The 16422-nt window shown below is 33.6% G+C and overlaps 1 protein-coding gene across 1 annotated transcript; it reads left to right on the top strand.

The window, feature by feature from the left end:
• Positions 1 to 5584: 5584 nt before the first annotated feature.
• LOC132733450 (organic cation transporter protein-like) lies at positions 5585 to 16217 on the top strand. Its single transcript, XM_060720093.1, has 10 exons — positions 5585 to 5588; positions 7713 to 8008; positions 8651 to 8754; positions 9406 to 9560; positions 9823 to 9991; positions 10405 to 10620; positions 11001 to 11227; positions 12775 to 12956; positions 14402 to 14553; positions 15426 to 16217. The coding sequence occupies exons 1-10, from the start codon at positions 5585 to 5587 to the stop codon at positions 15511 to 15513; spliced, it is 1593 nt and encodes a 530-aa protein (XP_060576076.1). The 3' UTR covers positions 15514 to 16217.
• The last annotated feature ends 205 nt before the right edge of the window (positions 16218 to 16422 follow it).

Genomic DNA, 16422 nt, shown 5'->3' with positions numbered 1-16422 from the left:
TCATTAAAGAATACTGCCCAAAATATATTCTTAATATCACCCTTTGGTGCATAACTCTGAAATAGCACCACAGTATTTTTTTCTGGGTAATACGCCTTGTACAAATATACAAGTTACAGTTGACATATGATCCGCGTCACGACAAAACCAACATAATGTGTTTGCGACCAGCATGGATCCAGACCAGCCTGCGCTTCCGCGCAGTCTGATCAGGATCCATGCTGTTCGCTATCAGTTTCTCTACTTGTTTTACGGTTTGTAAGCGAACAGCATGGATCCTGATCAGACTGCGCGGATGCGCAGGCTGGTCTGGATTCATGCTGGTCGCAAACCCATAATGTTGGTTTTGTCGTGACGCGGCTCATATAACACATGTCGTTCATATAGCTTACCGTTGACACACTCCTTAACCCAGACATCGCAATATTCTCTTTCTACTCCAGGATCAGTAGTGAAACACCACGGCATTATCCAGTCATTGGGAACGCGGCAGTAATTATTCTTCAAAAAATCTGATCCTCGATACCAAAAATTTTCCGGGTGGAATGTATGTTTATGGGGCTTTTGTTGATCCCAGCGCTGGCATGTCCTTCCACTGACCGTAGTGCTGACCGTACCCTCGTAGCCCCTTAGTTTTTGGTGACAAGTTTTTCTTTCTGCATCTTAAGTAAGTCACATTGAATACAAAATATCCAATTTATTTTTTAAAGTAAAGTAAACCGATTGATACGTGATATTATATGAGCGTTTGTAGGCATACTGATTTTTTTTTTGAAAAAAAAAAAAAAAAAAACAACAAAAAAAAACAAAACAATGAGCTTTGAAAAAAAAAACAAAAAAAAACAAAACAAAAAAAAAAAAAAAAAAAAAAAAACAACCCACCCCTGATACACTGAAAAAATATATATTCTATATTTTCAGAAACAATTAACCGACATTTAAAGGCATTAAAAATTACCAATAGAAATGTTTTATATGAGAAACATGCACACATTTAGAAATCATATCAAGAGAATAATGATGTAAATAAACAAACATTTCTGGCTAAAATATTCCTCCGTTGGTTTAACTCGAATGTCGAAAATAGTGTGAAGATCACCAAGGTCCACTCGCCACCAAATATCATGCCCTGTGTCTTTTATAATGCAAGAACTTCTTTTACCATCTACGGCAACACGAACATCTTCATCTGATACATTAGCCACTATGATGTCTTTACTGAGCGCAACATTCACCAAACCCTCTGAAATATACATGTTTACATATTATTTTTACATGCACAAAAGGGAACAAAAACATTCTGGTAAAAAGCACAGGACACGGGAAATAAATATGCGATTGCTGTAACATTGTGACATAAAATACATTTTGCTATGAAAATATTTTGCAGGCATAACGGGGATAAAAAGAACAAGTGCCACATTTGAAAGTTATGTACCATTGGAACCGGAAATATTGTATATGATTATTATTCAAAACTTTTTTTGCAGACATAGCAATTTCTTCTTATTTTTCTTCTTAAGTTTGATTTTTAAAAAAAAGAGTCAAAATTCTCACAACAGGTAGTATATAAGCAGCTTTGACAGAATATATTCACATAGTCTATGGTTTAAAGGCCAATTATGCCTAAAAATACGTTTTTTTTTCTTCATATCTCAAAAGCTTTTTATTTTTGATGTCCTGTTTAAGTTAAAAAAATAAAATAAATAAAAATAATAAAAAAAGGCATTTATCTGAAACTTTTTTTGTTTTGATTCTGTTGCATTCTGGCAGTTAGTACAGATATAGTGATTTAGTATTTTGTAATTTTGTATGGAAGTCTAAATACTATTTTGTTCACATTTTGTTACTTTTATGACACATTATTTCACGCTATTTTCTTCAGGAATCAAACATGAAACATGCTCTTAAACCATTATTCAAACGTGAAGGAAAATAAAAAATCGTTTCTGAGGCATGATGCACCTTTAAGGATTAAAAATAATGATATTTTATCAATATCTAGCGAAACAAAGTTGATTAATAATTCATCGTAGGAGGAAGAGCTCTTTTGAAAAGACAAACCGGGTAGTTATACATGTGAAATATCTTGAAGTAATATATACGACAGTGTATAAGAAGTAATTTTTGTTCTGGAATTAATTTTTTGAAAACCAAACAAAACATTTAAGTATTCTTCTGTAGAACAAATTTGAAATGTCAGGATTTTTAAAAATCCCTGTCCGATTTATGTCGACTGGATTTACGAATTACTTATCTCCAAACATCTTTGCACCCGATCATTGTGGTTTTCTTATCAGTATCACTCAATTTCCCCTTTCAGCATCTTGTCAAAGTTGTCAAAAAAAAGCGTCTGGATTTATCGGAAGACCCCTTATATATAATCATTGGTTGCCCATTAGAAGAGTATTAGTCATTTTTAGATTTGGACACAGCGCAAATTCTAAATGTACATGAGGGATAATAAAACATAATGCAAATTCCTTCATGCTCACTAGCACCGGCTTAAGCAGTAATCAATATTTTAACACTTAAAGTTCTGGAATTTATGACATCAAAGGACCACAAAAATACTAGTACCACCTTTCATTGCTATACAAGGTCTAACTACCATCTTTATCTTCTATTGCCATAAAAGACACAATTCCCATCTTTCATTGCTAAGTATAATTACCATATTTATTTTCCATTGCAATAAAAGGCATAATTCTAATCTTTGCTATAAAAGGTACAGTAACCATCTGCCGTGTTGCTATTAAAGATATAATTACCATATGTCGTTGCTATTAAAGATATAATTACCATATGTCGTTGCTATTAAAGATATAATTACCATATGTCGTTGCTATTAAAGATATAATTACCATATGTCGTTGCTATTAAAGATATAATTACCATATGTCGTTGCTATTAAAGATATAATTACCATATGTCGTTGCTATTAAAGATATAATTACCATCTGTCATTGCTCTAAAAGGTATAATTACCATCTGTCGTTGCTATAAAGGTATAATTACCATCTGTCGTTGCTCTAAAAGGTACAATTATCATCTGTCGTTGTTATAAAAGATATAATTACCATCTGTCGTTGCTATAAAATGTATAATTACCATCTGTTGTTGCTATTAAAGATATAATTACCATCTGTCAATGCTATAAAAGTTATAATTACCATCTGTCATTGCTCTAAAAGGTATAATTACCATCTGTCGTTGCTATAAAGGTTTAATTACCATCTGTCGTTACTATAAATGGTATAATTACCATCTGTCGTTACTATAAAAGGTACAATTACCATCTGTCGTTGCTATAAAAGGTATAATTACCATCTGTCGTTGCTATAAAAGATATAATTACCATCTGTCGTTGCTATACAAGGTATAATTATCATCTGTAATTGCTATAAAAGGTATAATTACCATCTGTTCTAATGCTCATCAATCCAACTGAAGTTCTCATCAACACCAACATCACTGTAATTCAAATATAAGAAAAACAAAAATAAAATATATAAAAGTATAGTTTTATGGCTTGATGTTTGACATTTTTAATTATTTAAAAGGACATAAATTGTATTTTCTTTTTTTTTCTTTCTTTCTTTCTTTCTTTCTTTCTTTCTTTCTTTCTTTCTTTCTTTCTTTCTTTCTTTCTTTCTTTCTTTGTATTCTTAGTATTAGAGTTCAATCAACCAACAATTTAGAAAATATTTTGAGTTTGTTGCTGTTTGTACAATCGCTATCAGAGAGACTCATTTTCAGATTTCGATCATATTTCTGGGGCAGAAAATGAAATCTGAAAGGGTTTTCTCCAAATATATGCGCAACTTGTACGTAAGATACAACTTGGCACATTTCATTATGCGAGCCGTGTCACGAGAAAACCAACATAGTGCGTTTGCGACCAGCATGGATCCAGACCAGCCTGCGCATCCGCGCAGTCTGATCAGGATCCATGCTGTTCGCTATCAGTTTCTCAAATTGTTATAGGGTTTGTATGCGAACAGCATGGATCCTGATCAGACTGCGCGGATGCGCAGGCTGGTCTGGATCCATGCTGGTCGCAAACGCACTATGTTGGTTTTGTCGTGACGCGGCTCATATATCTGTAGCAAGCGACATTTTGTAGAGAATAGATTTATTGAATTATGTGGAATATTTCTAATTTCGTGATGAGAAATTCACTTTAACGATAAAAGAAAAATGTCATAATTTGCACGATTTCAATTACACTTTTCTTTTAGAAAGCGAAAAAGATAATAAATAAATAAAAGTAAAAATAAAAAATATAATCAAAAATCGAAAATATCAGTATCATGAATTTTTTTTTTATAAAATAATGTATCTACAATGCAGATATCAAAAGACAGATTTACATACTCTTAATAACTGTATATGAGCCGCGTCACAACAAAACCAAAGTAATGAAGAGAAACTGATAGCGAACAGCATGGATCATGATCAGACTGCGGGCTGGTCTGGATCCATGCTGGTCGCAAACGCACTTTGTTGGTTTTGTCGTGACGCGGCTCATATACATGTTTAGTTAAAGAAACAATTACCTGCTGTCAGACACAATGATACATGTTCGACCGCAGTCATGTTTTCGTCCGCCTTATTTCCCTCCCTTTTTATTTTCAATCCAAATACAATTGTCTCCAACTAAAGTTGACGAAAAACAGTTCTTCAATGAGTGTGCTGTTCCAAGCGTTTTGAAAGATTTTCGCTACTGGTCTTGTTACTTTAAAAAGACTAATTTCGTGGTATTTTCTGTTTTTGTTCCATAAATACTTTATAAGCTTTTAAACTCATATATTATTTTCTTTGTAATTTAGACATAAAAAGCAACTTTAAAGACTATTAATTTTTGTATTGTAAATAAGACGGTATATTTCCTGTAGGAAAATTATCATTTTAAACAAGACTAATTAGTAAAATAGTCATAATGGAAACATCAAAGGTCGTCATGTGCGGCTTAAATTTAAACTTCTTCAGGCTAGCCTTTGTTTGTTTGAGCCTGTTCATGAAGGGCAGTGATACAAGCAAGCTACCGTCCATGCTTCCCCTGCATTGTCTTAAAGTGAATTGTTCTATAATGGAATGTCTGTAGTACCGAACAGAACAGAACAGAACAGAACTGTTATACCGTAAATAATTATGTTGATAAATATTTCAAACATTGAATTAACAACAGAAGAAATGTATCATTTGGATATTGCTACAAATAATTTCTTGAAAAAAGTTAAAAATTCTATGACATTTAGTTATGTCGTTCATATCATGTATAATGATATTTTGTTCTTGAACATTTCATTATCTACTATATAGATACATTTAATATCGACTCATGTATCTCACACTTGCCAACAATATTTATTATAATATATTAAGGTATGTCTGATACCAGATATTTCCAACTTCATTATTTATTGTATGACAGTTCTTCCATTATAGACCAATTCACTTTAACAACAGGAACTCTATAAAAAAAAGTCCGCCTTCCTTTACTCTCTGAAATACGTTGCTAATTACTTGAATTATTAACCTTAATTAATTTTAAATAAAAATTGAACTTACTTATTAAAGTATGCGTATGTAATGCATAAGTGATTCCAATAAAAGAAAAGTTTTATCATAAAAGAAAACAACAAAATGAATGCATTTCGTTGATTAACTTTAAATGATACAGACTTATAAATTGGCACGGAAAATGATATAAATAGCTATTTTCAAAACCGTTTCTCTGCTTATAGATATATAGTAATTAAAATGAACTGAACTATTTAAAAACATCGTCGAAGCCACGTTATGCAACAACTTTTATTCTTAAAATGTGTTTTGTAATATTTCAATGCCAGCTTAAATGCATGTTTTGTGCTTATAACTGAAAAGAAAAATAACGCTGACTGGGAAATAATTTGTCATAAATTTAGCAAAATATAAACAACAACAAAAATATAGTTTAAATGTATTATATTTATTGATTCAATATGTACCCTGTGTTGACAGCTTATATGTGCTCTAAAGTATGTAAACAATGGTAAACAATTGTTTCTACGAAAAAAAAAAATAGCATGATATTTACGAAATTTCACGAAATTTATTTTTTAAAGAAAAACATGCTTCTTCATTTGTCATATGAAAATTTCAGAAAAATATTCTCTATTTTATTCCCTCATATTCTGCTAAAGAGCTTTGCAGATGATCCTGAGAACTATGAAAGGGAACCCAATGTACTATAAAAAGTTAGCTGTTAGGATATCTTTAATTTATACAATTAAACATCGGGTGATCTGGGTGAGTTGAGTCACACACAAAACTGTAAACATAGTACAGTACATACGTAAAATGTCACACGTGTGACAAATTCGAACCGAATATGTCACACGTGTGCCATATTCGGTCTGTGCCATATACGGTCCGACATACGTACTATGTTCAAACGATGGTGGTTTCATAGTGCAAACGCACGCGACGCAACTGTTTTCACATTTAATTTATGTTTTTCCTCACTAGAAATAAGTGCATTTCACAAATAAAGAGATTAGAAAAAATTAAGTATCTGCTGTTATAAAAGTATGCAATACAATCAACGTTATAAAGTGCCTTCGGAGTATTAAATGTCCGGGGCTTCCGTAAGAAATTGTTGCTTGAAATGAAAAAAAAGTATGGTGGCTGATTTGGTACCCTTTACGCGTTGCGCTGTCGATAGAGACAACACAGCCTATATCGGTATCGCCTTTCCTTCTTGTCGCCAGCGAAACGGACCAAACGGCGCGTTGTCGCACTGTCGTCTTGTCATCCTGTCGCTAGCGAAGGAGTTGTCTTGCGGCGCGTTGTCGGCGCCGTATGGAGTTCATCATTAGCGGCAAGCAGACAAAACGACAGTGCGACAACGGGCCGTTTGGCGCTATATCGTGCTCGTTAGCGACAACTTGACGCACAAAAGTGTTCCAAATCAGCCACCATAAAAAAGACAGAAGGATCATAAACTGAAAGACATTATTTATGTGCAACATTTTATATCTGAAATGAATTATGTAAACGCATGTATATATGTTACGCGAATAAATGATAGAAAGTGTGAAATGTGTGTGCACTATGTAAAAATTTTACATGGAGATTTCATCGTCAAATTAATGATACTCATATAAATATTGTAAGAGTACTTTATCTTCAAAACAGCCATGATATTTAAACTAATACTTGACACAAAATGTGCAATGAAAATAAAATGAATTCATCAAAACCTTTTGGTTAATATCATTAAAGGCCCATTATGTCCAAGAAATGATGTTATTTTTATTCCTCAAAACCTTTTAATTTATGGTTTCCAAATAATTACTTATTGGAACCAGCTCCTTCCTTTCTTCCTTGGCAATTATTCCAATTATAGTGATTTAGTATGTTGTATGGAAGTCTAAGTGCTACTTCGTTTATGATTTGCAACTCAACTTTTATTGTCCATCATGGTTTAAAATTATTGTTTATATTTAAAGTTTATACATTTTGTAAACAAGAAAATTTTTTTTTTTTTGTGCTAAGTGTTCTCTACAAAAAAAGAAGAAAAACAGAAACGAAACAGAACATAAAAATAAAAAATCTAAAAAAATGTAATTGATGTAAAATGAATTTGTGGTAACAAACTCAATTATAACATAGAGGATTTTTAAACGAGGGATTCAATCTTGAAATCATAATTATCACAAATTAAGATATTGTTTTTGTATTTCGATATCATATTTTTTTTTACACCAGATGCAGTATTCCTTTCTTTACAAATGATACATTCGAAACGCAGGGGAGACGTCACGAGGTATTTGTTAACAAGACCATACCGATGGTTGTTGAAGGGGATGATATGTCCGCATATTCACAATGTGAAATATACAAAACTTCTTTAAATACATCATACTCAGCTTTGAATATGCCGCCTTCAAATACAAGTACAGAGCAGTGCAACAAATGGGTGTACGACAGCAGTGTTTTAAAGGACACCTTTATTACACAGGTATAATCAAAGCGCTGTAAGCACTGAATAAAGGCATTTTATGTAATGGTTGTTACATGTTGTTAAGCAGAAATATCTTCTTTTTTTGTTTGATCTTTTTAGCAGTCATTCAATTTCAGCTGAGTCCTGCTAAACCAAAACATTCAAACAGAATGCGCTAGTGATAGTTTTTTGACATGGTAATCTTCCCTAAGTGACATCAAATGAAAAAATACAAAACAAGTGTGTTGCTCCGAATCTCGTCAAAAACTTTGGATTCGTTCATATCATAAAGCTATTCAGCTATCTTCGGTGCTTCTTCTCAGCGACCCGCTTGTGTCTGACAAAAAATGTACGAAGGGGTACCAGTTTTTGTCTTTCATCAGTAAAGCAAGGGTGACTTTTTTAAAACAAACAGGCAAATCATAACAAAACTGTTTCTATGTACGCAGTTTGCTGGTGTATACATGCCTTTGGGTATGTCTGTCGCAAACATGTTTATCATCTTCTACTTTATAGACAGAATTTGGAATTCTAAAAAAGAAGATCTAACTAAAAACTGAATATCTTGAAAAGAAATTGTGAATTTTAATTAATACTAGTTAATGACACCTCCACTTGGCTTAATGCTTTATTAATATGGATATACATTTGTTTTTCAAGGCAAATCTTGTGTGCAAGAGGGTGATAGCCCGAGCAAACGCCAACATGATCTACTTCAGTGGTAAGATGACAGGTGCTTTAGTTTTAGGGCTTTTGTCCGATAGGTAAGTTAACAAAGATTTAAGGATCAAGATCAGGATAAAATTTAAAAACTCAAATATTTTCCATTGTTTATTCTCATAGATTAAATATTAAATATCATCTTGAAAAAATGGACTTGAAATAGCATGATAAAATAAATCTAATATTATTTTATCTCTAATTAGGATTGTTTCTTTGCAAATGAGCATTTTTTTACATTTTGTTTATGTACCATTTAATTTTAGCAAAATACCAATCAATTTTAGAATCGTAAAGCAATGAAATAAAATCTTGATCCTGATATTTTCTCAGTGAACATGTGGTCTGAGGTTAGAACAATTGTTTGTTAAGTTGTGGTCTACTGGGTTCTTGCGTTACATTTGTTTTGTGTTAGCGACAACCAATGTCTAAGTTCTATTCAAAATCATAGTCAGTGTCTTGTATAACCGATCAATTCTGTATCCAGTTGGTTAAATGCTAGACCTAGTAAATTATAATTACCAATTAGATATCCCTAAAATTTCTTAAATTGGAAGATGTACTGATAAGTAATACAGCAGCTTGAGGGTAAACAATTTACATTCACATGTGTTACAGTGTATAACAGAAACCAATAAAGTAGATTTTTGTGATATTGCAACTTAGCATTTTATCTTTCGGTTTTACACCTTCAGGTTCGGTCGGAAGAAAGTATTGATTATTAGTACATTAATGCATGTAGGCGGTGCGTTTGGATCTGCTTTCGCTACGGATTACATCTTTTTCGTTGCCATGAGGTTTATCATTGGAGTTTCATGTACAGGAATGTACAGCTCGTCGTTTGTTTTAGGTATGTGAAACAATGTAAATATTTTTTCTCTCAAAATTTGTAATTTATTTAAGATTTGAGAATAATTTGACAATCATCAGATTGTTTTAGTTTTCATTGACCACGGTTAATGAAAAGAAGAACTTTGTGCATAGGATTACTTGTCTGAAAATTACCTGGAAAATGATTGCGAATAGCCTGAATATCTACCGGAAGTTAAAGCGAAATAAACAGTCTACGACCGAAAAATATTCCGATTTATGATCTTGTTACTTTATTGTAGGAATGGAACTTGTGATTCCATCAAAGCGAGTTGCGGCTAGCTACATGCTAGATATGGCATGGTGTGTAGGACTATACATCTTGTGTTTTCTTGCCTTCGTCACACGCAGCTGGGACATGATCCTTCTAGTCATGGCTTCACTGACGGTGCTTCTCTTTGTGTGTTTATGGTTAGTATAAAAAAGAATCATGGCAGTGCATTAAATTCATAGTCAATGAATGATAGGCAAAATAGGCCCTGATTCAGCCAAGATTTTGTTTAAATAAGCATCTGTTTATGCCCCCATGATCTTTCAAGTGAATGAACTTTGACGCGATTTCATAAAGATACAAACAACTATTCTATCGAATACATGCCTTCTTATTTAAAAATATACTCTTTGAAAAAACGCATGCATGGCATCTAATTGTTTTTGAAAAATCACCCTCGGTATAATAGTGATCCCTCGAAGCAAAGAAAGGGTAATTCACGTGTAAAGTTATTAGCAGGTACATTTGCTGAATTAATATTTCTATATTAAGGCTTAAGCATGGTTTATCACGTCTGAGTATTTCTGAAATATACTTTTTTATTTTGTCTCAGGATAATACCAGAATCGCCAAGATGGTTGAAGTCAAAAGGTCGGTTTATCGAGGCCAATGCTGTTATTCTGAAATGGGAAACCATTAATGGTAAAAAAGCACTTACTGATACTTCTTCAAGTAAAAATACCAAAGATGACATTGAACCTGAGAGTGTTCTCAAAATGTGCACTATACCTAACTTGTTGATAAGAACCCTCCTCATTTACTTGAACTGGTAAGCCATATTTTTATGAAAACATTTTCAAGAGCAATGACTCATTGAAAATTTTGTAGTTTCTATTCAAGATGATTTACATAAATATGCTTACGAATTATTCTTGGTACATATGAAGAGTCTTGTGTCCGAACGTTTTTAATTATGCAATAAACATGAATTGGTGACTCTTTGTAAAAGAAATACGTGACAAGGTGTTTTAATCTAGGGCACATTCATGTTTGCAATATTTTAGTAATTTTCCAGAGCCAATTTTATTAAAAATTCATATTTAAAAACTCAATATTATATTTTGTCTAAGCATATTAAACTTCAAGCTTCAATTCACCGGGATAGCAATGGTGAATAATCTAAATCTCATTTCTGGTGTTTTCGTTCAGGTTTGTTATCATTATGGTTAACTTTGGAATCAGCTTAAATGTTGGGAATATGGATGGAGATTTATTTGTGAATTTTGCGATAATCAGCAGCATGGAAATGTTAGCATACACGTTCTGTTTCCTTTTGCTCAACAAAACAGGCCGAAAACGCCTTCTGGTAGGAACATTGTTCTTCTGTGGCGGAGCCTGTATTCTATCAGTGTTTGTCATGTTGTTTTTTGACAAATGTAAGTATTTTTCTTTTCATTTCATTTTGTTTCATGGTTTTAAGTATTGTTAGAAATTTAATGGCTAAAATTTGACTAATTACATCAGAAAAGCATCTTTATGCTAGCCATGTAACACTTAATATGGTTGCTAGCTGAATGTACATAATTTCAAGAGCAATGATAATATTTGGACATATTGAGGGTTCATACATAATTATCCCCCGCATATGCAATCGGAAGGGGGTATTGTTTTGGCGTTGTTCGTCCGTCCATCGTCCGTCCTTCCGCTCTCAGTGGACAGTAATAATGTGGCTAGAGGGACAATAGGTAACTGTTCTTTCTCTTTGATGTCATTCATTCGGTAATGCTTTTATGTGGCTATTTTCTTTTGTGTGCCTAAAAAGAACAATAGAGAGAACAATAGAGTAGCCACATAATTACTGTCCCGTTAGAACGTCCTTTCATCCGTCCGTCCGAATTTTCGTTTCCGCGCTAGTTCTCTACAACTACTGGCTGGAATTCAACAAAACTTTATGAGAATCATCAATATTAAGAGGAGATGCGCATATTGTCGGCTTGTTCCAGTCAGACCTTTTATCTCGGAGTTATGGCCCTTGGTTAGCTATGCATATAGAGCAAAAATCGTTTCAGCGCTACTTCTCTGCAACTACTGGCTGGAATTCAACGAATCTTTATGATAACCCTCAATATCAAGAGGAGATGCGCATATCGTCGCCTTGTTCCGGTCAGACCCTTCAACTCAGGGTTATGGCCCTTGATTAGTTATGCATTATGCATATAGAGCAAAAATCGTTTCCGCGCTACTTCTCTGCAAATACTGGCTCGAATTCAGCGTAACTTAATGGGAAGCTTCAATACCAAGAGGAGATGTGCATATAGTCGGCTTGTTCCGGTGAGATCTTTCAACTCCGAGTTATGGCCCTTGATTAGTTATGCAGTATCCATATAGAGCAATAATCGTTTCCGCGCTTCTTCTCTGTAACTACTGGCTGGAATTCAACGAAACTTTAAGTGGAACTTTCAATACCAAGAGGAGATGCGCATATCGTCGCCTTGTTCCGGTCTGACACTTCAACTCAGAGTTATGGCCCTTGATTAATTATGCAACTGCTGTATTGATTTCAACAAAACCTTATGGGAACGATAGATACAAAAAGACAATTTACATCTCAATGGCATGACCTGATAAATACTATTTTATACGGAGTTATGGCTCTGTTATTGCACTGAATGTTTATCATGTGCAAAGATTATTACTGTTTACGCCATGATAAAAATATATAAATAAAGCCATATGTCTTCAGTTGTTGTGTAAGTAATAACCAGTACTCGGCGGGGGATATAAATTCAACTTATTTGCTTGTTTATCATTATATTATTATGTACACTCTTTTAAGCAAAACTTTTGAAAAGTTTTTAATTTAATGGATATATATGAACTACCTAAAAATTAAACCTATATTTTTGCTAAGTTTATATTGTTTTTTTTTTTTGTGTGGCAATTCGCTTAGTACTAGTACTTATCTGTGTACCATTTGTTTCAGCGTTATATTGGATCACGTTGGTTTTGTCTTATATCGGTAAGTTTGGAATTACTGCCTCGCATTCTATCATCTATGTTTGGTCAGCAGAACTATTTCCGACAAAGGTTCGAAACTCTGGAATCGGTACGAGCAGTGTAGTTGGCTTTGCAGGAAGCATGACTTCACCATATATCTCTGACTTGGTACGCTTTATCTTTGTCTGAATGATTAATATCAGGATCATTTGAGCCGCGTCATGACAAAATCAACATAATGGGTTTGCGACCAGCATAGATCCAGAACAGCCTGCGCATCCGCGCAGTCTAATTAGGATCCATGCTGTTCGCTGTCAGTTTCTCTACTTGATATAGGGTTTGTAAGCGAACAGCATGGATCATGATCAGACTGCGCGGATGCGCAGGCTGGTCTGGATCCATGCTGGTCGCTAACACACTATGTTGGTTTTGTCATGACGCAGCTAATTTGTTTGTGAACACAGGGCCTGATGACATATGACGTGCCAACTTCATATATTTCAGTAAAAAAAAATCACTCCTGACATAAGTCATTACTTGATAAGGTAAAAATGAGAAAAACAGGTAGAATGCTTTTTTACATAATTTCTTCATTTAGGTGAATTTCATAGAAATTTTAAGTTCACTTAGGACATAATAGAAGTCAGATTTTTATATATTCCTGGGTGAGAGATAAATTTAGGATAGAACAATCACGTGACTATAAATTAATTGCTTTTGCTTATCAATGTTTCGGCATCAGGATAAATATTGAAACAAATAACAAATTGGGTGAGAAATAGAAATAAAATAAAGCACACCATGGTGTTGTACAACTGCACATTTTTTTTATTAATAAATGACTAGATTTCCTTAACACCATTAATATACAGCCCTATTAATAGTTTATATTTATTTTTCTGACAAGAAATAAAGTTAAGAAAATTAATAATGTTGGAACGTTTTGTAACTAAACATTTTTTTCAGGTTTCTGTACGGTGTTCCGTTACGGTCATCGCCTACGAATAAAAAATTGAAACTCAAAAGTCGGAAACACGAAGGGGCGATGGCGAAATGACGAAGGGACGAAAACACGAAAGTACGAAAACGGGAAAACGCGAACAGAGGATGACGAAAACGCGAAGACATGATGACGATAACTCGACAAATTGAAGTCTATAATTATAGCATTTTCGTCATCGTGTCTTCGCATTTTCGTCGCCGTCTCTTCGCGGTTTCGTGTTTTTGCATGTTCTCTTCGTGTTTTCGTCATCGATAACGTCCCTTCGCGTTTTCGATTTTTTCGCGTTTCAAATTTCTTCTTTCATAGGTGATGACACTTACGGAACACCGTTTTACTCCGACATAAACGCTATGACTTATTGTATGAAATATACATATTAATCAGGCTCCAAATTTGCAGCATACACTACATTCCCTATGTAATGCAAATTTGTTAATTTTGTTTTATTTCCATATTTTGTTAAAATAAAACATTTTCACCTTTTTCTTGTGGAAAACTTAGTTCCGTATATCTTTTCCTTTATGTGACTCTGATATTCCTGATATTTATATCCCCTTATAAAAAAAATAATAAAACAAATCTTTTAAATATCTTTTTTTTTTAATTTCAGGGAAAGTATGTACATGGTTCATTCGGGGAGGTTTTGCCGCAGGTTATATTTGGAGCTTGTTCTGTCATAGCTGGTATGACGTCACTTCTTCTCCCGGAAACCAATGGAAAAGCACTTCCGGAAACTGTGTTTGACGCTGTCCAATTTGGAAAGTTAGTATTTACAATTGTATCATCTAATCTAAAGAACGACAGCACGGACGGGACTCGTGAGATCTTTTGGAAAGACAATTTAACATACGAGATGTGTTTTATTGTTTCGTTTTATATTAAATCGTGACTGCGAGAAAACTTTTATAATTATTATCATTATAATTATCTCCAGGCACTGTATAATTTTAAACAGTTCCCACGTAACCCTTATAGACATGGTTATAACATTTTCCTAAAGAGGAGGGCACTGTACATTTTTAGATGATTTGTAATGGATGTAAGATTGTAATATTATAAGATTTTTATTTTTAAGTGTTTCAATAATAGTAATTAGACGTGAACTTGTAGAGTAAAATAAAAAAACAAAAAGTTATACAGGCGAAATAATTGTCGAATAAAATAACAATTATTTAAAAAACTAAAATTTTCTTGTAATTAATCTTTGGACAAACACATTTGACTAGTTTCATATGATTTTGAACTTTTTTCAAGTTTATGCAATAGTTAACTGAAAATTTAAGGAAAAGTAAAACATTAAGGGCTTCTTATTTTGAATAATTCCAGTTAGAATAGATGGAAAATTTTTTACTTATTTAAATATTCTAAAGACAGATTTTTTTGTTATTTTGACATATGTATTAATATAGACCTCCCATTGTCTCAATTCCCTGAATGTTTGTATTTTCTCGCGCATGCTCAGTCTGTGTTGGACAAAACAATAACAACAACAACAACTAAAGCACAGCTTTGTGAAAGAAAGATGTATGTGAGCAATTCCGTGATATTTTATAAGGTAGGGGTAGGGGGGGGGGGGGGGGGGACAATAAAGCCTATCTAAAAATATTCAAAATCATTATTTTAATTTCATTCAGGAAAAAAGCGGACGACAGGAATAGCCGGTTAAACTGTTTCTATACTAATGATGCATTTAACAAAGATGAGCTGACAGGCGAAGTGTAGTGCTGAACAAACATCTTAAAACTTAAAAATTATAATTGAGCCGTGTCACGACAAAACCAACATAATGGGTTTGCGACCAGCATGGATCCAGACCAGCCTGCGCATCCGCGCAGTCTGATCAGGATCCATGCTGTTCACTTACAAACCCTATAACAAGTAAAGAAACTGATAGCGAACAGCATGGATCCTGATCAGACTGCGTGGATGCGCAGGCTGGTCTGGATCCATGCTGGTCGCAAACCCATTATGTTGGTTTTGTCGTGACACGGCTCATATTTTATCATGATGCGTGCGTGTCGCGCTTATATGTTTACTTTCTGATTTGAATTTGGCGTTTAGAACACTTTCTTGGAGCGTCCAATAAAAACATTAAAGACACGTGACAATTGTATTACTAACGTGAGTCTTTTGGAACCGTGAAGCATTACATTAAAAAACAGGACATTTATTTAAATACAACTTAAAGACTGGCTTAAATGTTGGAGGCTAGATAGACTAGCTACTGCGCACGTCCCAAGCACTGACACAACGATTAGATGCAATATATTATAAATAATCTTGTCATGGTGTAAATAGGCTAATGTATGTACACAATCTAATTAAAATCAGCCATAAATAACGTTCCGCTTTTAGATGTAACCGTGACCACATACGAAATCATTTCTGGTGACCTTTCATACAGCCAATCATCGGCGAGCTTTCATAAGTTTTGAAAAAGCGATGTGGTTTTATAATTCTAATATATATATTATAATAATTATAAGCCCGTCTACACTATCCAAGTCTTGAATGCAAGTATCATATTCTCTTGTATTGGATAGTGTAGACACCCTACTTGAATGAGTTTTAAAGAGAAATTATGTGACATCCAAGAAGATAATTCCTTGCAAGAAAGTTAGAACACGTTCT

The sequence above is a fragment of the Ruditapes philippinarum genome, unplaced genomic scaffold (assembly GCF_026571515.1).
Source record: "Ruditapes philippinarum isolate M1 unplaced genomic scaffold, ASM2657151v2 ctg11126_1_1_1_1, whole genome shotgun sequence".
In the NCBI taxonomy this organism is placed as follows: domain Eukaryota; kingdom Metazoa; phylum Mollusca; class Bivalvia; order Venerida; family Veneridae; genus Ruditapes; species Ruditapes philippinarum.
Note: the sequence above shows the minus strand (reverse complement) of the source record. Positions and strands in the feature narration are given on the sequence as shown.